The 21918-nt window shown below is 41.7% G+C and overlaps 1 protein-coding gene across 3 annotated transcripts in view; it reads right to left on the bottom strand.

Moving 5' to 3' along the window:
• Window positions 1–6868: 6868 nt before the first annotated feature.
• The window catches only part of AASS (aminoadipate-semialdehyde synthase), a 243251-nt gene continuing 228201 nt past the window's right edge, over window positions 6869–21918 (bottom strand). For all 3 annotated transcript variants that reach the window (XM_073619794.1, XM_073619795.1, XM_073619796.1), the window contains 3 exons: window positions 21431–21519; window positions 16221–16397; window positions 6869–11034 (listed from right to left, as the gene is read on the bottom strand). In XM_073619794.1, coding sequence (XP_073475895.1) covers window positions 10916–11034; window positions 16221–16397; window positions 21431–21519 — 385 coding nt within the window. In that variant the 3' untranslated portion in view covers window positions 6869–10915. The remainder of the gene's footprint in view (window positions 11035–16220; window positions 16398–21430; window positions 21520–21918) is intronic.

The raw sequence follows: 21918 nt of genomic DNA, 5'->3' as shown, positions 1-21918 counted from the left end.
TCCAGCGGATAAAGGTGTCCCCCAATCCCATGCTCCGTAGTGTCTTCCACAGATAAGGCCACTCGACACTGTCGAAGGCCTTAGCTGCATCTAGTGATAAAATTGCCCTATTGCCTGGGTTGTCCACTGGGAGTTGTAGATTTAGGAATAGCCGCCTTATATTTTGGGCCGTGGATCTCGTGGGTATGAATCCAGATTGGTCTCTGTGTACTAGTTTGTGAATTACCTTGGCTAACCTGTTTGCTAACATACGAGCCAGCAGTTTAATGTCTGACGTGAGCAATGATATGGGCCTATAAGAGCCAGGGGAGTTCGCATCTTTACCTGGTTTTAAGAGGACAATGATGATTGCCTCGTTCATTGAGCTTGGTAGGGACCCTTCCTCTAGTGCCTCATTATAGACTTTTAGTAGTGCAGGGAGCATAGAGTCCGCGTAACGTTTATATATCTCTGACGGGAGACCATCCATGCCTGGTGATTTGTTATTTTTGGTTTGGGATAGGGCAAGGTCTAGTTCTTCTGCCGTTAGAGGGGCATTAAGCATGGTTCTGTCTTCTATCTGGAGACTGGGGAGCTCACAGCTTCCCAGAAAATCTTCTATTGCACTTTCAGTGGGCATCACCTTTGAGGAGTAGAGATTGGTATAAAAATCACTAAATACTTTCAGGATATCAGAGGTAGAGGTTTTCAAGGATCCTTGCTCATCTCTAATGGCGGGAATGAGAGAGGATGATTGCTGGGACCTTGCCATTACTGCAAGCATATGTCCAGTTGTCTCTCCCTCCTCAAAGTGTGATTGTTGCAGAAAAAAGCGTTTATTTTCCGCTAACTGCAGTGCTAGTTGGCCCGACATTGTCTGCGCGCTTAACCACGCTCTTTTGGTATCCTCCGTGGGATCATTAGTGTAGGTATTTTCAGTCTCGGTGACCATATTTCGTACCAGCAATTCCCAAGCCTTAGTGTCAGTCTTGATTTGTGAGATTGTTTTAATAAGTTGTCCTCTCAAAAAGGCCTTCGCTGCATCCCAGACCACCCCCAGCTTAGCAGTGCCAATATTATCCTGCATAAACAGCCTGAGTGCTGCATGTATGGGGTCAGGTTCGGCAAACAGCGAAAGCCAGAAGGGATTAAGCTTCCAGACTGGACGGCTGGTCTTATTTGGCAATGAAATGGTCACCCAGAAGGCAGAATGATCAGAGACATTCCTATCTGCATATCTCGATTCCAACACCAGTTGTAGCATCTTATAGTTTCCCAAACCCAAATCTATTCTAGACAATCCGGCGTGGGAGGCCGAGTAGCAGGAGTATTTTTTGTCCTCAGGATGTTTGCATCTCCACACATCTATCAATCCTATTTCTTCAAGCATTTTAGCAAAAGGAGTTTTGCTTTGTATTTGACCTGTATTAACAATGGGTATAGGCATTTTATCCTTAGTGGCGTTTAAAAAATTATTATAATCTCCCATTGCCAACAGGGGTACTTCTGGGTATTGGGCCATGAAACTTGCCAGATGTTTAATAATCTCGGATGTATACGGTGGGGGAATATAAATACTAGCAAGAATACATTTTAGGTTTGATATTGTGCATAGGAGAAATATATATCTACCGTCCGTGTCTATGCGTTTTTGTATACAATTGAATTGAACATCCCTCCTGATCAAAATACTTGTACCTCTAGAATAGGTGGAATGGGTTGCATGAAACTGGGTTACATATGATCGTGGGTTGAGGCTGGGGGTAGGGTCCGCCGAGAAGTGAGTCTCCTGTAGGCAGACCACCCCCGCACCCAACGACTTGAGATGCCTGAGGACCGCCATCCGTTTAATTGGACTACCTAGCCCTCTGACATTCCAAGTCACGATCGTTAGCTTAGCCATCCCCATGTCACTTTAGAAACTTTAGGCAGTCTAATAAAACCTCTAGTAGCACCCACAAGTTGTGTACCGGTATGATACCAGTTGTATAATAGAAAAAACATATCAAACTTAATTTCCCTCTTCTTGGGACAGTTAGGCATCTGTGGGCATGAAATCAGAATACAGAACAGCAAGAAACAATATTTCAATATGTTAGGGTATAGGCACAGAAAAAAATAGCTTTCTAGCTCAAAATATACTGCTCTGTATGGCGTAACTCTAAAGGGTGATAGTGCACCCAACTGTAACAGTTGCATTGTTAGCTTTTCCTCCACACAACAGGTGTGGGGGGGGGTAAAAGCCTTGAAAACTCCCGGTTAACCAGCGGGTCAGTTCTTGCAGGTGTTTTACAGATGCGGCAGGCACGTAATCCTTCCTTTCTTGCAATTCAAAAATATGAAAAATAAAGAAGGGTGAGGGGAAGGGGAAAAAAGCAGGAAGAGTAAGTTGAGATGAACAAGACTCCTCATCCGCCTAAGCAACGGATATGGGTGTAGGAACTGTCCACATTTACCAGCCGGCTCAGGTCTTGAGGCCCTCATTCGGCTCAGGCGCCCTCTCCAAAAAAAAAAAAAAAAAAAAAGAGAGAGGGGGGGGGAGAGATTTTGAAAGATGGGGGAGGGGGGGACAGCATGCTGGATCCCATCAGTCCAACATCAACACAAGACATATCGCTTAGGGGGGAACATCTCTTTGCGGTCTAGCTGCTTTAAGGGCTCTATCTTCTCTATCCAGCCACTGAGCCGCCATATCCGGCCGGTCAAAAAAACGGGTTTCTCCAAGTGCGACTACTCGCAGGCGGGCAGGATACAGCATGGCGTAGGGCAAGTTTAGATCCCTTAATCTTCGCTTGACATCTATGAACTTTGCTCGCTGTTTCTGGAGTTCAGCCGAGAAATCCGGGAATAGGGATATCTTGGAGTTTTCTATAGCTAGTTTGCCTCCCATGGTTCTGGCCTTGGCAAGGATGGCATCTCTATCTTTGTAGTTGAGAAGTTTAAAGAGAAAAGCGCGAGGATGATTGCCAGGTGGTAGTGGGCGAGATGGGACTCTATGCGCTCTCTCAACTGCAAATAATGGAGAGAAAGCGTCTTTTCCGAATGTGTTGAGAAGCCATTGCTCGATAAAGGTGACCGGGTCTTTACCCTCTATTCTTTCTGGGAATCCCAGTGCGCGTACATTATTGCGGCGCATGCGGTTCTCTAAATCATCCAAACGTGCTGCGTGCTGGTCTACTATATGACAGTTATACTTTAAGTCCCTCTGCATGGGTACAAGATCATCTTTCATCACACTGACCCTGCTCTCTATTGCAGCTGTGCGCTCTCTCAGTTTTTGCATCTCCTGTCTCACGTATGATATCTCAGCTTTGACTCCTTTAACTTCATCCGTCAAATGTGATATGGATTTGTTGCATACAGTCACTGCTGAGAGAATGTCTCTGAGAGTGGGTTCAGTATTATCCACTGGCATGCTTGGTGTCTGGGTGTCCTGACATGTGTGTGATACTGTACTCACTGCGGTCCAATCTGTAGGGGATCCAGTGCCATCCTCCAGTGGTATAGTGTTGTCTAGCTCCAGCTGGCCTCCCTCCTCTTCACTGAGGTCGGATGCGGGCGAGGATGGCTCTTTGGAAGACTTGTTGCCAAACAGGAGTCTCTGAGCGGCCTCCTTGTATTTCTCCTTCTGTGATCTCTGTGGCAGAGCGCCATCTTGGGCCTGAGTCACAGGCGGGCCGGTGCCTTCTTTTCCCCGTTTTGGCATGCTAAACAGCCGCGGATCAAACGCCGATATGGACCGGGTTAGTCACCCGTAGTGTGCGGTTCCGATCGGGGGTGTTATCGGGTCGGATGAGTGATCCGCAGGATCAATTACAGGATTCTCGGCGGAGCAGAGGAGAAGTGCGTCCTGCTACATGCGCTGCCTGGCCACGCCCCATCTTTAAAGTACTTTTGAACATTTTTTACATCATCAAAAACGTACCAACACTTTTTGTACAATTGTTCATTCGAAAATCTACTAGTGTATGGCAAGTTTTACAATCTAAAACTACCAGTAGGACTTTTGTGCTGCGAGGTCAAATGGTAGGCTTCTCGTTGCATTGTCAAAGTGTATGCCACTAGTTCAGTCAATGCTTCCCAGTCCTCCAGCTTCAGGCTTTAGATGTGAAAGGTTTCCACTGGCTTCTGTTATTACTTTTCTTAAGGTTTTACTGGATGTATATTCAGGTCAGGTGCACATTGACATGCAAGTGTTTTTAATCTTCAATAAATTGGTTGATTGTTGCTTTTCTGTTTGAGCCTGTTGTCATACTGCCCCTATTGGTGAAAGGAGGAGAGAGACAACCTTTTTCTCCATTAAAGGAAACATGCGCTTCTAGACCTGTATATCAGTATAGGTCAACATTAGTAGGGTGAGGGCACTGTATGTACAGTGGTAGCGGACACAAGTGACACATGTAATTTGCAGTGGAATGCAGAAGAGTTATTACTTGTGGAGTCATAATTTGGGAAGCTTTGGAAATTTAATATATTAATTGAGGTTTGTTTAACCAGCTATTGTACATGGTGAATTTAGCACATTGGGTTTGTTTCATACTGGATTATACACATGAAACATGTTTTTAGCAATATAGATCTTTCTTCCAATAACTTAATATTTTTTTTATTTTTTAGATTGTAAATGCCTTTTTAAACATAATACAAATAAGAGCAGTGCAGCAATGGGTTTAATATTGATAAAATGGTTATTCCATTTACCCTATCAAACATTTATTTATGATTAAGTGTATATATTGGAGGTATATTTCATTAGAAGTCACATTGTATAACAGCTGTCTTGGTTGTGTTCAAATGTCATTTACACCTCCAGTTGTGAAGATGGCTATCTCGGCCTTTTGAAGACCTGTTCAGCCAGGAAGCCTTAGGCGCCTTTCACACGGACGGCTATTCTGCCGCAGTTAAAAGCATGTTTTTTTTCCTGTGGAGTTCAAGACTCCAGGCACTGCAATTAGCTGCATTTGCACAGTGCGATTAGCTGTGGTCGCGTTTGGCTCCGGATTGCCATTTCCATGGCAACCCGAAAGGGTGCCGACTCGCACTGTTTTGTATGAATCTTGAGGGGGAACTCCACGCCAAATTTTAAATTAAAAAATGGCGTGGGTTCCCCCTCAGGGGCATACCAGGCCCTTCGGTCTGGTATGGGTTTTAAGAGGAACCCCTACGCCCTGCGGGCCCCCCCACCCCAAAGCACCTTGTCCCCATGTTGATGAGAACAAGGGCCTCTTCCTGACAACCCTGGCCGTTGGTTGTCGGGGTCTGCGGGCAGAGAGCTTATCGGAATCCGCCGGGGTAAACCCTTTAATAAGGGGGCCCCTAGATCCCGGCCCCCCCACCCTATGTGAATGAGTATGGGGTACATGGTACCCCTACCTATTCACCTAGGGAAAAGTGTCAATAAAAAAAAAACACTACACAGATTTTTAAAGTAATTTATTAGCCCGGTCTGCTGCCTTCTGCCTGCTTCTCTTCTTCTGATGTTGACACGACGCTCTCTCCGGCTGGAATGCACTCTGGGCACTCAGCTCTGACTTATATAGGCGGTGACCCCGCCCCCTTATGCCATCACAGTCCCTGGGCATGCTGGGACTGTGACGAATTTACAAGCCTATGTGAATGACCATCCGCATAACAGTGAATGTCACCAGAGAATCAAATGGGACTTCAAAAGAGTTTGGTTAGCCAGGTGCCACCCCCTTCAGAATGTATAAAAATGTATTAGCTGTACTAGTCAGACAGCAATTCTTTTGACTATCACCATGTACTGTTTGTTGTTCTCCCTGCCTGTAGCTAAAACTAAAGGCTTGTATAATAAATAAATCTATTTTTCAATCTGGCTTCAGCAGTCAAAATGTTACTGAAACCCCTTGAGTTTTGGGTTTCCCCATCAATATTTTAAATCAAAGAGCAATGTCACCCTGGGTAACAGACCCACAATTTAGCCAGGCAACAAACCCAAACCAGAACACCTACACAAAGTACCTTAATTGATCTCCAGAAAGCAGGGTCTTCACCTGGGCAGCAACAGGTAATGGGAGCCACTTTACACAGTATGACTTGTTTGGTCCCATGAGGAGCACAAAAAAAAAAAAAAAAAAACACGTGGCCTGTATCAACCTTAAATTTATGAGAATGGGACCTTCTGGGGCAGAAACTAGGGTGAAGAAGCCCAGCCATATGCTGCAATAGTGTTAGGAAAATTTGTTTTTAACATCACTAGCAAAAGTGTGGCTATTCCAGAACAGGCAAGGTTAGAAACATGTAAACTTGAAAAAGCAAAACATTTTAATGAATATTGTAACATTATTGGTTTTATCAAATCATACAGGACTTTATTTCTTAATCATAGGGTAGCATGGTTAAAAATATTATGATAGAGTATCATGACATAAAAGTTAAAAAAAAAAAAAAATTATTGAAAAAAAATATTTTATCCTTTTCCCTGTGTGTTTTTTTGTTTTTGTTTTTTTTTTTAAGTATTTATTGAAGTGTGGGAGGGAGTGATGCTTGTATGCAATTATTTATATCTTATATCAAAAATTTTGTTTTACTTTAACCACTTGAAGACCAGGCCTTTTCTAGAACTTTTTGAACCATTTTTTGCTTTTAAGAGGGCACCCCTCCTGCCGCTTCTTAACGTGCTCCTGCGCTGAATCCGCCCCCGGGGGACCACTTTTATTGAAAAGAGAATCGGCCATAGTAAAAAAAAAATACTGGGGTTATGGCAGCTAGCTACTACCATAACTCCAGTATTTAACGTAAAATGTATTTTTAGTATGGGCAAGTCGTCAAGCAGTTAAATGGGATAGCCACATAAAGCATATTCCAAACAAGGGTTGTTAAAGAAAATACATTAAAATAACTAATGGTAATGACAACACATACCAAATTGTCTTTCTGAACTTTATTTTCTAAATCCACAAATAGTCAAATATTGTATCTGAAACCTTTAGAAATAAAAATTACATGTCAAAAGTACCCGTATATTTCCTGCCCAGGTTATTCTTGTGAAAAAATGCAGAAGTGTATTTACCCCACCAATAAAATAACAGATAACAGTCAGTCAAAAGGGTTTAACAGCCAGTGCGCTGTCTTCATACAGCCAGTTTCAAGCACAGATAAAAGCCAAACAGTATAGAAGGCAGCAATGATAAACAACAGGTATTAAGAAACTTACACAATCAGACATTGATAGCACTGCTTATTGTAGCTGGTAATGTATGGAAGAGCCATCCAATTAAAATTAGGAAGATACGTGCAATAAAATAGGATTTTTCAATTTAGTGGTGAAATCAGTTTCTTGGAGTACAGTACACAAGTTCTTTAGTCTTTACCATGGGTTCAATACAGCTACCTTTTCAGACAATTGGATGCTGCCAAATTCCTCCCTAGGAGGTGAGATGGTAGATTTTGTAATATACCGACTTCCTGGCCTTTATGAGGGTAGGGATGACTGAGTCTAAAGAGCCCCCGTCTGATAGGACCATGGCATCAGCAACAAAAACTGCAACCAAGAAGCAGGATGGAGCACTGGATCTTGGGACAGAAATCTTATAAGTATATAAACTAAAATAAATGCTATAACACACCCCACCCCATGTAGATCATACTTCTTCGTATCACAGCAATCAGCGCTCTCTTTCTCTTCTTACAGAGAAAAGTCTAAGTACATATCTGTTTGCAATTAGAATCACTGGAACATCCTCCAACTTGATCCTGCAGAGTAGACAAGGGACAACCTGCAGGGGCAGAACAGCCTGGGACCAGAAGGCCGACAGACACCCCCCCTGCTCTGAGAAATTGAGGCACTCCATCATTGGGAATGCTTCATGTATTAATAATGTGAACAGCACTGTGTGCTGTCCATAGTATAATTTGCATAGGCATTTGTGGAGTGTTAAAAACGCTCCTCAAACGCCTGCTTTCAATGCCAGTGTGAACTTAGCCTGAATGTGGGAGGATTAACTTGCAAATTCTCAGAGGCAGGCTTATCAGTCAAGGACTTGAGCAGCTCAGAATCAATCTCTGCGACTTGGAAGCCACCAAGGCCGCAGGCAGATTCAATATAGAATCTATTGGAGAGGGTACGAGAGCCGTCTTGTGGCCTCTGCAATCAGAATCAGCAAACTATGTGATTTGAAACAAAAAAAGGCTTCATGACCATGATCAACAAAGAACAGAGAATCCACCCACACCTGATTGAGCATAAGAGTACTCCAGGGATGGAATAGATTTCAAGGGCAGCGTAACTCCATGCTGCAGACATTGGCACAGTCAGTAGGCATACTAGAAGCAGCCTGGGAGTCGTTCATAGAAAATTAGCTAAGGAGACCAGGTACATACAGTGGGCCCTTCCCCTCCAAGTCTAGAATTAGACATGTTGTGTCAGCACAGCATTAAGGCAAACTATAAGCTCGGGATAAGAGGCAAGACCTTAAGTACTAACCAAACCAGGGCAGCTGGTAGCAGGTGAAGGTTGGATGCCCGGAGGTAACCAAGGTCCAACAGCATAATTCTGTGGCAAAGTTGGCAGGAAATGGGGAATGATGGTGCCCAGCAACCTATGCAAACAAAATATCTCCCAGTGCCTAACTTAACTGGTCTGTTCCTGGAGACAGGTTTAAATGCTGTGGCAATGCCAGTGGTTCTGTACCTGAAAAAGAACAAATCTGCTAAATTTTACCAGAATGGACTCTGGATGCTCCCCATGCAGACCCCAAAGAGCATAGGTCACTTCCATGCCTTCTCCACAAAGTCCATTCCAGAAGCAGTACTGCAAAGCCAGGCTGAGGAGGACTGTACCTGATGGCTGCAGTTAGATAGAAAATTCTAGCAGCACTTTAGGGAAGAGTCTTGATTATTGAAAGATTTGAAGAGTAACATGCTAGCTAAAAAGTAGGCTTGTATTTAAAATAGCAGAGCTGAAGAACATACAGTCATCATCCTAGAACACTAGAGGACAACTGTGATGTGCTTTTAGTAGGACGGGGGCTATTCTGGGCTAGACTACAGCTTACCAATGGCAAATTTTGTAGGTGGCAGATTAAACCCAAGGTTAGGACTTCATGTCCCTCAATAGATGTGAAAAAAATATAATAAAAAAACTAAATCAAAAAAGGCATAGCTCTCTTAGTACAGGTATTTTATCAGGTGCCTAATAAATCATTGGGTTGATCAGGCTACTCATGGTCAAGTCAGTGAATGGTTAGATCTGCAGGAACTCCCTGACATATCATGTCTGAGCCTGCTTAGGAAATTAATGGATCAGTCCAGGTGGATTTTACTGACTTTAAATAGATTAATTGGTATAGATTATACGGTTCTTGAGTGTTCCCTTCCCTGAGCCATAGCAGAAACATGAACTTTCTGTCAAATGTGCATGCATCTACCTATAGAGTTGGACAGAAAGAAAAGTCCAGGCACTGGCTTATTATAACTAAATTATTCGATCCAACAGTTTCTCTGAGCACGTTCTGGCATGGTATGGAGGTGAGCTTACAAACATATAAAAATCTCCTTTTCTTTTTCGCAGAGACACTCCAAGAGGATAGTCTCAATGGTTATAAAGGCTTAGCTAATGAGCCCAAGTGGAAATAATAGGTACAGAACTGTTGCACTTTCATACGCCACTTTAGCTACATTTTGTAACATTTTGTAATTTTGTAATCTTACTGCAACTTAAAGAAAGAAAAATAAATCAGTACGTTTCCGGAGACGTGAACACTCTGATCCCCTCTTTGATTTTGCTAATAAAAAATCAAAGCTGAAACGTTATAGGTTTTGCTACTTTTTGTTCATATCATCCTTTAAATGTGTGCCCATCTAGACTCATGGCAATTTCCTTTTCTGTTATACAAAATACAATCGAAAAAATGTAACTACAGAACTACCCACTAACTATTGCCTCACTAACCTCATCCTGTGTCTGTTTTTTCCATCACACACCTCAAAATGGGTCTTTCGATGAAAGTATAGAGGAAAATCTTTGGTAAAGTACAGGAAAACATTTCAAAATGTTTGAAGTGACTAAAGACATAATACAACAACAATCTTGACGGTTGTCTTCTGAAGACAGATTTCCCTATATCTTGTTAGTAATCAGGTCATATTATCTCAACATCACATAGGTAAAACAGACATTCTTGTAATGCTGAATTCATATAAAATAGATTTTCCTGACAAACCCTATTACAAGGTCATGTGAAAAATGTCAGCAATGTCAAGGGGGACTGAGGATGAGCAGAAGCATCACTGGATTCTATAAAAGGATCATGTATTTTTTAAAAAGTTTAGAAAACAGATTTAGACTACAAGTCTTATCAATATCAATACTCTGACTTGGGAAAGCTACACTTTACAAGATAGCTGCTTTGCTTTGATTGAAAGGTATAGAACCTGACAGTCTAATCCAAATCTATAAAAGACAAACAACTCTAGGAAATTCACATTCACCATTGTATGAATACAGTATATTTTAAGCCACATGACCTTGCTTCAAAACATAAGCTGTGAGGGCTATTTTCTATCCATAATGCAAATGCATTTATGCAAAATGACAGCAAGAAAGCCATAATTTTCACTTTAATTAATAAAGCTCCTTAAACCGTTACTCGTTTTAAGCAGTTTATGACAGAATTGTCACATGTCTTTGCTTTTTCACAATCAAAATCAACTGAAGAATGACAAGGAGTTTTTATGTTGAAGCAAAACAATTTTAAAATTTGGCACATAAGAAAGTATGACAAATGCATAACAGGCAGTTTGGTATGTTTTTAGGTTTTAGTACATTCATAAACCAACGTTTGCTTTGTTCCATAATTAGTTTTGTACTGAGCAACAGCAGCTGTGCTCTTAAAAAAATGACTCTACCGTGATAGTATTTGACAATATATAAATTAAACAGTTCAGCATAATGCACAGGTCTCCTTAACATCACTTAAAGGGAGAAAGTGCTTTTTAAATTGTACAAAATGCCTTCTTCTTTAACTCGTTCTAGGATTGGTCCATAGATATTCTTAGTAAGAGGAATTACCAAACCTTTTCCATCAATTTCACCTGAAAGGAAATAGAAATCAATGTATAAAAATGAAAACATAATGCCACCAAACCACTATATTCTCTGACAGATAGCCTTGTAAGCACATAGCAGAATAATGGACTGGGTATTAGCAAAGCAGTGGACCTAAAATATTAGGATGTTTAATGCAAAAATGTACTTAAAATGCATGTGTACAACATTTACAGAATGTTAGAGGTTTGTAAATGCATTTCATTTTCTACGATTCATATAGAGCCTAAAAGGAAGCTGCCAATCCTACTTTTAATTCTGCTAGTTACCTGAATGATAGAAACTCAGACCTCCTGAGGCAACACTTTCAGTCAATAGAATATGAAGATAAGGTCGGTGACTCTGAAAGTGGCAAAGCCAGTGGGTTGGTGTAGTTGGCAGGTAATTGGAATTTTCAGAAGAACAACAGTAGCAGGGACCAACCAAATCTGTGCAGAGTCTGAATTGTTTGACTGACATTGGTAGACAAGGCCTGTGCTAACTGCTCTCTCAAAATTAATCATCCAAGTATCCCAATATGGCTATGCCCTGTGAACTAAGCAGAACTAATACAGGGGGTAGCACTCTGATGAAGACCTGATGTGCAGCAGAGAGACAGACAGAAAGGGGGGACAAACTAGTAGATGGTAGCCTCTAATAAAATACTTCTATCGTGTTGCTCCTTGTGAGCATTGATCCTCAGTGCCTTAGGGTCAAATTACAGGCTGGTGCATATCTTCCCATAGCAAGTTCTGGGTACAGCCTTTAACACTAAACTGAGAATCTGCCAATCCGGAAACTGCATAAAAAAGGCCTTTTCACTTTGCAGGGAGTGAAAACGCTTGCTTGATGAAAAATGAGGTTGAAAAGGGTTTGCTTCTCAGCAGGGAGATGCCACTCCTAAAACACTAGCAAAACAATTAGAGCATGATAGAAGTGGAACAGGTTATATCTGGCTAACAGTTTTGTTGGGAAAAAATTCAGCCCAACGAAAAAAAACAAAGGAAAAAGAAAGCTTGGAGGTTCCTTTTGGGATTCACAATCTTCCATGTCTCTCAAAATACACAAGAGTACAAGAGACTTTTCAATAACTCTTTGGCTCTGCATTGGTACTTTTTTCTTAAGTAATATGTACACACTTATATGTGAATATTTTGTTGTTGTTTTTTAACTTGTATGTTATGTTTATGTGATTTTTTTTTTTTATGCACTGCTCTGAATTTATTTCCAATTTAAGCATACCATGTATGAGGGTATTGTGCCGCTGCTTTGTGATATTACACATTTGGAGTCCTAGCGCAGTTTTCCTTCTTTGTTAACAGTTTTGTTTGCTAGTGTTCAATATCCTGTAGGCCTTAGTATAACCCACTTGTAGAAAGTTATATTTTAATTTCTTCCATGGTCTCAGTATCTACAGCAAGAACCATTTGATATACCTAAAAAGTTTCTCCTAAAATGATGCTAGTTCAGAGTAGTTAGACCTCAACCTCTTGGAACCAATCATCCTTAAAGCGGAATTAAACTTTATTTTTTTTAGCCCCCCCCCAGGTGGTTTATGCTATAATGTGCTAGCATGCACTGCATATTAGCACATTAAGACAGACTTAACTGTCATGCGATGTCCTCCAGTGCTGTGCTGTTAGCACTCCCACTGGTCTCTGGTGCTTTCATCTTTTCCAGGTCTTCCTTTCTGGTTCCATCTGTTTGGTCGCTTGAATGCCCAAACTGTTACAACACTCCCACGCATGTATATGGAAGTCACCTCATCATGACACAGAGCTCCACATACATAGTTCAGTGTACTTTACAAATAGCAGGTAGGTGGAAGCATATTTTCTTTTTTAAACGCGAGCTTAATTTCAATTTAAGAGCCTGACCCTCACTGTTAGAATCAATTTGGCCAGTAGTAAAGCCGCCTGATCACTTCTGCCCTCCCTTTTTGGCCCCAGTGCTTACCTGGCTTCTCTGTGGGTTTGGAAGTGCTGCAAGCCAGAATACAATGGACAACAGGAGGAGATTGAGATACTCTGTTAACCAGTGCCCTCATGTTAAGCTAAACCCCAAAGTGCGCAGCTCAAAGCAATTTTGGGTTCACAGACTCACTAGTGCAGCGGCTGGCCAAGCTGCAGATTTAGTAACTTTCCACCCAAATCAACCCCCTTGTATTACATCTACCTTTAGCATCCCCCCATGCGGTGTCTTTCCTTCCCCACTAGTATCTCCCAATCCCACTTTCTGCAGCACACTACTGTGGAGTAGGCAAAGTGTAAACCATAAGTCATTATGACATGAAGATTTTCTTGGAAGCCAAAGCAGGCATAATGGAAAAACATAAAAAAAAATTAATCAATATAAAGACCCCCCCTGGACAGAAGACAACTTCTAGGGGGCAATCTAAAAAAGAATCTCATCAGACACAGCCAAATGATCTTGCTGAATACAATTAAAGTCATACATGAACTAATTTGTTCCTTACTTGTTTAGTATAACCTTTTTTAAATTGTGGGTGCCAAGCTGTTACTATAGGCATAGAGCTGTAGATTGTGGCTGTCAAACAGTAAATTTTCATAATTATATTATAGTATTTTTCATAAAATATGCCAACATGTAATTTTGTTTTCTTTTAATTATTGTATTTTACATGGTATGGTAAATATGGTGTTTTGGATAATACAATGCAGCAGATATATAAACTACAAATTTGATAACTATACTCCAACCTTGACTGCACCTAGCACTGCCTAAAGGTGCCCCTGAGCAATGCCCACCACCATTACTATATTCCTGCATGCAATTTTTGTGCATCAGTTATTCAGACCAATGTAGGCTAATTTTTCCGATTTGCCTTCTAAAGGCCCGTACACACAATATGAAAATCAGATGGAAAAATTGTTAATAGCTAAAATACTAAAACGACTGGCTAGCTAATTAAAAAAATAATAAAAGTGGATCTAAAAAGTCTACACACCCTTTTAAAATGTCAGGTTTCTGTTATGTAAAAAAAAAAAAAAAAAATTATACAAAGATGTATAATTTAAGAACTTTTCCCACCTTTAATGTGACCTATAAACTGAAAAACTATATTAAAAAACAAACTGAAATCTTTTGAAGGGGGGAGTAAAAATAAAAAACTAAAATGTGGTTGCACACGTGGGCACTAACTGGGGCGGTAGCGTTTTTCACAATAAAAAAATCACATTCCAACTCATTTTAAATAGGAGTCAGTACACACCTGCCATTATTAAAAGTGCCTCTGATTAACCCCAAATAAAGTTCAGCTGTTCTATTAGGTCTTTGCTGACATTTTCTTAGTCACATACTAGCCATGTTCTGCAGAGAGCTTCCAAAGCATCAGAGGGATCTCAATGTTAAAAGGTATCAGTCAAGAGAAGAGTACAAAAGAAGTTCCAAGGCATTAGCTATACCATGGAACACAGTAAAGACAGTCATCATAAAGTAGAAAAAATAATGGCACAACAGTGACAATATTAAGAACTGGACTTCCTTCCAAAATTGATGAAAAGGCGAGAAGAAAACTGGTCAGGGAGGCTGCCAAGAGGCCTACAGCAACATTAAAGGAACTTCAGGAATATCTGGGAAGTACTAGCTGTGTGGTACATGTGACAACAATCTCCCGTATTCTTCATATGTCTGGGCTATGGGGTAGAGTGGCAAGATGGAAGCCTTTTCTTACCAAGAAAAACATCCAAGCCTGGCTAAATTTTGCAAAAACACACCTGAAGTCTCCCAAAAGCATGTGGGAAAACGTGTTATGGTCTGATGAAACCAAGATCGAACTTTTTGGTCATAATTCCAAAAGATATGTTTGGCGCAAAAATACTGCACATCACCAAAAGAACACTATACCCACAGTGAAGCATGGTGGTGGTAGCATCATGCTTTGGGACAGTTTTTCTTCAGCTGGAACAGGGGCCTTAGTCAAGGTAGAGAGAATTATAACCAGTTCCAAATACCAGTCAATAAAACTTCAGGCTTCTGCTATAAAGCTGAACAGGAGGAGGAACTTCATCGTTTAGCATGACAATGACCCAAAGCATACATCCAAAACAACAAAGGAATGGCTTCGCCAGAAGATTAAAGTTTTGGAATGGCCCAGGCAGAGCCCAGACCTGAATCCAAAGGAAAATCTGTGGGGTGATCTGAAGAGAGGTGTGCACAGGAGATGCCCTCGCAATCTGACAGATTTGGAGTGTTTTTGCAAAGAAGAATAGGCAAATATTGCAAAGTCAAGATGTGACATGCTGATAGACTCATACCTAAAAAGAGTGCTGTAATAAAATCAAAAAGGTGCTTCAACAAAGTATTAGTTTGAGGGTGTACACACTTATGCAACCATATTATTTTAGTTTTTAATTTTTACTTCCCTCTAGGGCTGGGGAAAAAAAATCGATTTAAATCTTGAATCAAGTTGAGGTCAAATTGATTCAAAATTTAAGCAAATCGATTTTTTTAGCTTTTTTCTTTTCACCGCGCCGGTCCTGAGGAGCTGCGGGTAGGAGTTTTTAGGCTTCGGCCTCGCGGACTAGGCTGAAGCCGTGGCCTCACCTAAAAACTCCTGCCCGCAGCTCCTCAGCACCGGCGTGGTGTCCAAAAAAAAAAAAACTCGATTCGAATCGTGAATAGAGTTTTTTTTTTTTTTTGGAAAATCTCCAACACCTACTTCCCTCCACCTAAAAGATTTCAGTTTGTGGTTCAACTAAGTTGAACAGTTTATAGGTCACATTAAAAGCTGGAAAAAGTCCTGAAATGGTTTATCTTGGTCTAATTTTTTTTACATCACAGAAACCTGACATTTTAACAGGGGTGTATAGACTTTATATCCACTGTATGTTTTGCAAGATGGAAAAACTTGCACTCTATTAGGGTATAAAGTAGCAATAAATAATTTGCAAGAGCTTAGAATCCATTACAGTATAAATGAGATAAAACGTTAAAGTCCTATTTTTCCTAAAAAAAAAAAAATCAAAAATGTGAAATGTGATACACCCGATCAGTTCAAAAATATCTGGATTTCAAACTTTAAAGCATTAGAAGGTTCACAGATTTTCCTCTGAATCACAGCATACAATTTCCTTTCAAAAACATCAAATCTCACATCATCTTAGTTTTCAGAGTAATTAGCTTTTGCAAACACTGGTAATGTGAGATGTTACAGAAATAAATGAATACTTACCATCCAAAACCATTTTAGCAGCAATAGCAGTGGGATAGCCCACAGTTTTTGCCATAGCAGAGTAGCCATTTACATCTCCATATACCACTAAGCTTATATTTTTAGCTTCCAAATGTCCAGAGGGATGTCTGATGCCAATATCATTTCTCATAACAATCATGTCTCGTTCTCCAGGACCTAGTGTAATAGTGTAAAACAGAGACCTCAAAATTAAAGGAAAAGTACAATTTTAAATGCAAAATTGAAAAGAAATGTGTAAATAGTGATCGGGCCAGTGTTACATTACACCCTTCAAAACCTGAAGTACTTTCAAGCAAAACCTTTGTACTAAAAATGGTTGCTGCCAAGCGTGACAGCATGAGGTTTAAATTATGGACATGGGGACTAAAAACATGCATGTACCTCTAGGAGTACAACCCCAGGGAGTCAATGGTTACCAGAACTTCTCAAACAGACACTTAAAGAGTGTCCCTCCTCCACTCTCCTGCGCCCCCCCCCCCTGCTGGCAAACTCTCACGAGAGCGAGAGCTTTGCATGATGTCATTCGCCTAGGCAACATGACCAGACAAGAAAGAGGAAGTGGGCTGTATAAGGCATTTACTGGCAGAAAAAAAAATATGTTTTACTATCGAAAGTTAAAACAGCAAAGACAGAAGATTTAATAGATGGAAAGATGAAAAAAAGACTGAAGGTCTTCTTTAATAATAGCATGCAATGCCAAGCTATTAAAACAGGTACAGACTCCAAATGGGGCACATATAGCCTTGCTCTGGTACAAAGCATTAGTAAAACTTAATTTAAAAAAGCAGCTTAGTTTTGGGCCTTGGTTCACAAAAAAAAATAAATAAATGGGGAACTAGAAAGACTGCAGAGAAGAGCAACCAAACTGACAATAATCTTGACCATAGGTTAGATCACCACCTTCACGAGTAGGCCACTAGGCAGAGGAAAACAATCACAGCATTGCCTATGGGCACTTCTGGTTGGTAGCAAACCCCCTCTCTGCTATAGGCAGCTCAGTTATTTCTGCCTAGTGTCAGGAGACCTATCTCTCTGCTGGAACCTGTGGCTCTATAGATTTTTTTCCTCTTTTTCCAGTGGATATTTTCAGTCAATAGCTGGGCTCAGTGACAAGCTAGAATGGGATCTTCAAACTACGGCCCTCCAGTTGTTCACGAACTACAATTCCCATCATGCCTAGTCATGTCTGTGAATGTCAAAGCTTTACAATGCCTCATGTGACGTGTAGTTCTGCAACAGCTAGAGGGCCGTAGTTTGAGGATCCCTGGCTAGATAATTTAGATCCAGTAGTCACCCTGGTCTAGTCAGTTAGCGCAAGCAGACCTTTAGCTATGCGCTGGGTTGGCTGGGTAAATCCCATCCTGATCTGGGGTTAAACGTCTCATAGGGACACATATGACTGGACACTAGACATCCAGGTCACAGTGTTGCCTTGGACTTAGTAAAAGGTGTGCGTGGGTGACCAGGTAGCAGCCTTGCAAATTTGAGACAAAGGCACCTAATGTTGGAATGCCCAGGAGGCACTAATTGCCCTGGTAGAGTCCTCATTCAACTGAAAATCGGACACCATCTTTGTAAGGAAAGAGGGACACAGATGGAGAACCACCTTATCTCTGTGTAGAGCCAAATAGGGAGACTTACAGGAAAAGGCCACCAAGTCTGATGTGTGTTGTGTGGAAGTGATGGCAACCAAAAAGGTAACCTCTGGGAGAGAGTAAGCAAGTGAATATCCCTAATCTCAAAGGGAGGTTTCTGAAGAACCAGGTTCAGGTCCCATGGCGGCAACGGAGACTGCACTGGCAGAGCTACATTCCGAACCAAGGAGTGCCTGACCAAAGGCAAAAGAAAGAAAATCGCAAGGGCAGAGAGCAGGCCCCTAATGGTACTCAAGGCCAGTTTATGATCGATGCCCCGTTGAAGAAAGGCCAAAATCCGGGACACAGCGATGGAACACTGGTGCACATCCACAGTCTCGCATTACATAATAAGTCTTCCAAGTATGATTGTAACTATTCAAAGAGGTGGATTTACACCACCTTCTACGTGGTGGGAATCACAGATTATGACACCCCCCTATCTCAAAACCTGGCTTTTAAAAGCTAAGGCGTCAAAGCCAGTGACAGTAAAGCAGGGTGGAAGACCAGCCCTTGGGACAGAAGGCACAGAGGCAGCCGCCAAGGAACGTCCATGACCAATGGCACCACATCAGTGTTCCAAGGCTGCCGAGGCCAATCCTGTGCTATCAGACTGACCGGGATCCCTTGGGCTTCTATACCACGCAAGCAAGGGAGAAGCTTGAGGAGGAAAGTTGTAAATGAGTTGGCAACGGCTCCATGGCACTACCAGAGTGCCCAATGAATTTGTCTGGGGTTTCCTTGCTCTTGCCACAGACCTCAACACTTTCCTGTTTAAACAAGAGGCAAGAAAATCCATATTTCATATATCCAATTTTGAGTGAGATCACTCTCCTTGATCCAGCATTTGACAACTAAGGTAGTCCGCCTACCAGCTGTCCACACCTGGAATGTAAATAGCTGAGAGAGTCAGCACATGCAGTTCCACCCACTGAAGAATGTGGGAGGCCTCCAGCGCTACTGCCAAGCTTCTTGTCCTGCTCTTATGATTGATTTAGGCTACCGCCATGGAGGGGTCTGTAGGAGATGTGTGCTCTCGAGACTCCATGTGTGGCAGGCACTGTAGGGACCACATCCATGGATAGGGAGCTGACCACCACCCCTGGTGGGCTGCAATAGGGAATAGGGGAAACCCAGTAGGACTCATTACGGCCATAAAACAGGATGCCTAGCAGCACAGTTGTGCGAGATGTCCATGTCACAGGGGGAGAAACCACATCGTTGGGCACTAGAAAGGTCAAAGAAGCCAGAAGGGGATTGCTTCCACAGCCCAGAAGCAATGCTAGGGGATCCCAAGATGGCCGCTACGGGGTCCCAGCTACTATGAATGCATTGTCAACCAGATGACTAGTAGAGGACCCACTCTAAAATGGCTGCCAAACCAGGCTACAGGAAAATAGCCTCTGAGCTCACCCCAGGAAAAATAGCTGCCACTTACCAGCGCAGGCAAAATGGCCACCGTGGCCATGGGTAAATGGACACTGGACCAGCACAAGGTGGGCGCCGCTGGAGAAACTGGTCGCCAAAGGCTGACCATAACCCACAGAGAAGCACTAGTTTGCCCACAGGAGACCAGGCAGGTGTAATGCAGAGAGGAGGTGGGGGAGGACTGGGCCCAAAATACCCACAGCCCACCCAAGGGAGGAGGCTTTTGTCTACTTACCAATCCAGCGAAAGGTGCAGGACGACTGTAAGCCACGGCAACACTGATATGGATGTCTAGTGTCCAGTCATATGTGTCCCTGTGAGATGTTTAACTCTCTAGCCACTAATACTGAATCTAGACTATCCAGCCTGTCACCCAGCCCAGCTGTTGACTGAAGATCTCTTCGGGAAAAAAAATAAAAAAAAGAAATCAAGAAAAAGATAAAAAAAAAAAAAAACTAGAGAACCACAAGTTTGAGCAGGGAGCTAGGTCTCCTGATACTAGGCAGAAAGAACTGAGCTGCCTATAGCACTATAGGACTGCCCACAGGTGGCGCTATAGTCAAAAATATGAGGTGTTGTGTCTGCACCTTTGCCCCTTTTTTTTGCTAGTTTGAGCCACTGATAATTGTATTCAGACTGTCAGAACACAATGTCCTGGTGGGGGGAATCCCCATCTATCTTGTTTGTGTGGATGGAAGGATCTGAACAGAGAAAAAAAACAAAAAACGAAACGTCTATGGCCAGCTTTAGTGCTGCCCGTTTGGGGTTTTTATGAAATACAATCACTAGTGATAACAGACAAAGGCAGTACAAACAAAACCTTAAGTGAGCAACAACTCTGTGAGTAATGTTAGGGGACTAAGGCCAGGCTGACAGATGTTCACAGCTGCTCAAAAAAGCACTCTTTATAAAAAACAGTACTGAGTAGAACAGCATTTTTTTTTTTTTAATCTTTTTATTGAGTATAAAGACAGACAGACAAACAACAGTTAACCTGCCACAGCATTGAAACAAGACCCACACAGGAGTCAGTGCCAGCCGGCATAGTGTTCCACATCCATCATAAGTGTCAAACAGCTGTAGCACGTCAAAAACCTTGTTGCCGAGTTGGCTCTTGCTCAATTAGAGGAACTAAGGATCATGTCTATCAGTCGAGACCCAAGGGACAATAAAGGTAACAAAGCAAAACCAAAGTAGAGATTTCAGTAGAGATGACTTCCCATGTATCCACATTACTTTCACCCATGGAGTGGCAATTTGTAACGGTCCAGTCAGTCAGCGGTTGCCATGGAGGCTTCACCTAACCATTTGGCCCACACTCTATCATAATCATATTTATTTGGGTAACCCCTATTTTGGTATGTTTCTTTGTAGAGTGGCAAAACATTATTGACATGTGTTTTCCATAGCAAAAGGGAAGCATGTTTTTTCCAACAGAGGGTGATCATCTTCCTGGCATAGAAGAGCAGGAGTCCCATCAGGGTTCGCTCTGCTATCCTGGGGGCTAATTATTCTATTAAGCCTAGTAGGCATATCTGCGGGATTGGGGCTATGTATATTCCCACTACTTGTTGTATTACAGAGAGTACTTGTGACCAGTAGTTTCTAATCGCTGGACATAACCAGAAGACATGTATAAAATCACCCGGGTCCCCAGTATATCCTCCAACACTCCGAGGACAGGGAGGTTCTCATTTTATGCAATCTATACTGGGCGATATATGCCCGGTGGAGTATTTTGTATTGTATGAGACGGTCTCGAAGTGAGACAAGGATTAGAACAGCATATTTAAATGAGAAACACACTGAACCTTGTAGAAGATGGCTACAGCGGCATACTGAGATCAACTGCAGTCAGCCAAGAATAAGAAAATGAGGCTAGGAATAGCTCAGCATTACCAATCCTGAATGCCCAAAGACTGGACTATGTGGTCCGTTCAGCAAAATCTGGATTATTGGAGTAACATGCTGATAGCAGTTTCTTATCTTCTGGTTCAGACTGGTGGTGGTTTCCCAATACCCAACCAAACTAACTTGAATGACACCGTATGGTGTGGTCTTGCTAACAAGGTGTACATTTAAAAATAAACAGTAAACTGCATTTTGTACAGAAATTATGTTACCTACCAAAAGAAAGCAGCATTTCTAGATGTTTAGCTAGTGCACCAACAACAGATTCTGCAACAGGCACTGGTTCTTCACCTAGAAGGCCAAACCTAGAAATATCACCGCATATACAGTCAGACCAAACAGCTATTACAGCAGACAACCAAAAAAGATATGCATATTAACAATATATTGTTGAAAATATAAAACCTATAAGCCAATAGTTTACTAGTGCTGCAACTACTAATACTATTAATAATAATAATAAAAAGTAACCAAATAACACTGTCACACAGTATTTTAGCCTCTCCATACATCAGTGTATCCCTATCCCCCTTCCCAGTGTGGGGTTAGTAAAAAAAAAAAAAAAAAAAAAAAAAAAATCCCATGCACACAGCAAGTTTAAGTCTTGTTTAGCGAAAGGCATCCTAGATTGTCACGATTCATCTTGTCAGTAGTACTATAAAAACTGCAGGCCTGTGTTGCGTATATCACTTTCTTGTAAATGC

This window comes from Aquarana catesbeiana, linkage group LG03 (genome assembly GCF_042186555.1).
Source record: "Aquarana catesbeiana isolate 2022-GZ linkage group LG03, ASM4218655v1, whole genome shotgun sequence".
NCBI lineage: Eukaryota > Metazoa > Chordata > Amphibia > Anura > Ranidae > Aquarana > Aquarana catesbeiana.
Note: the sequence above shows the minus strand (reverse complement) of the source record. Positions and strands in the feature narration are given on the sequence as shown.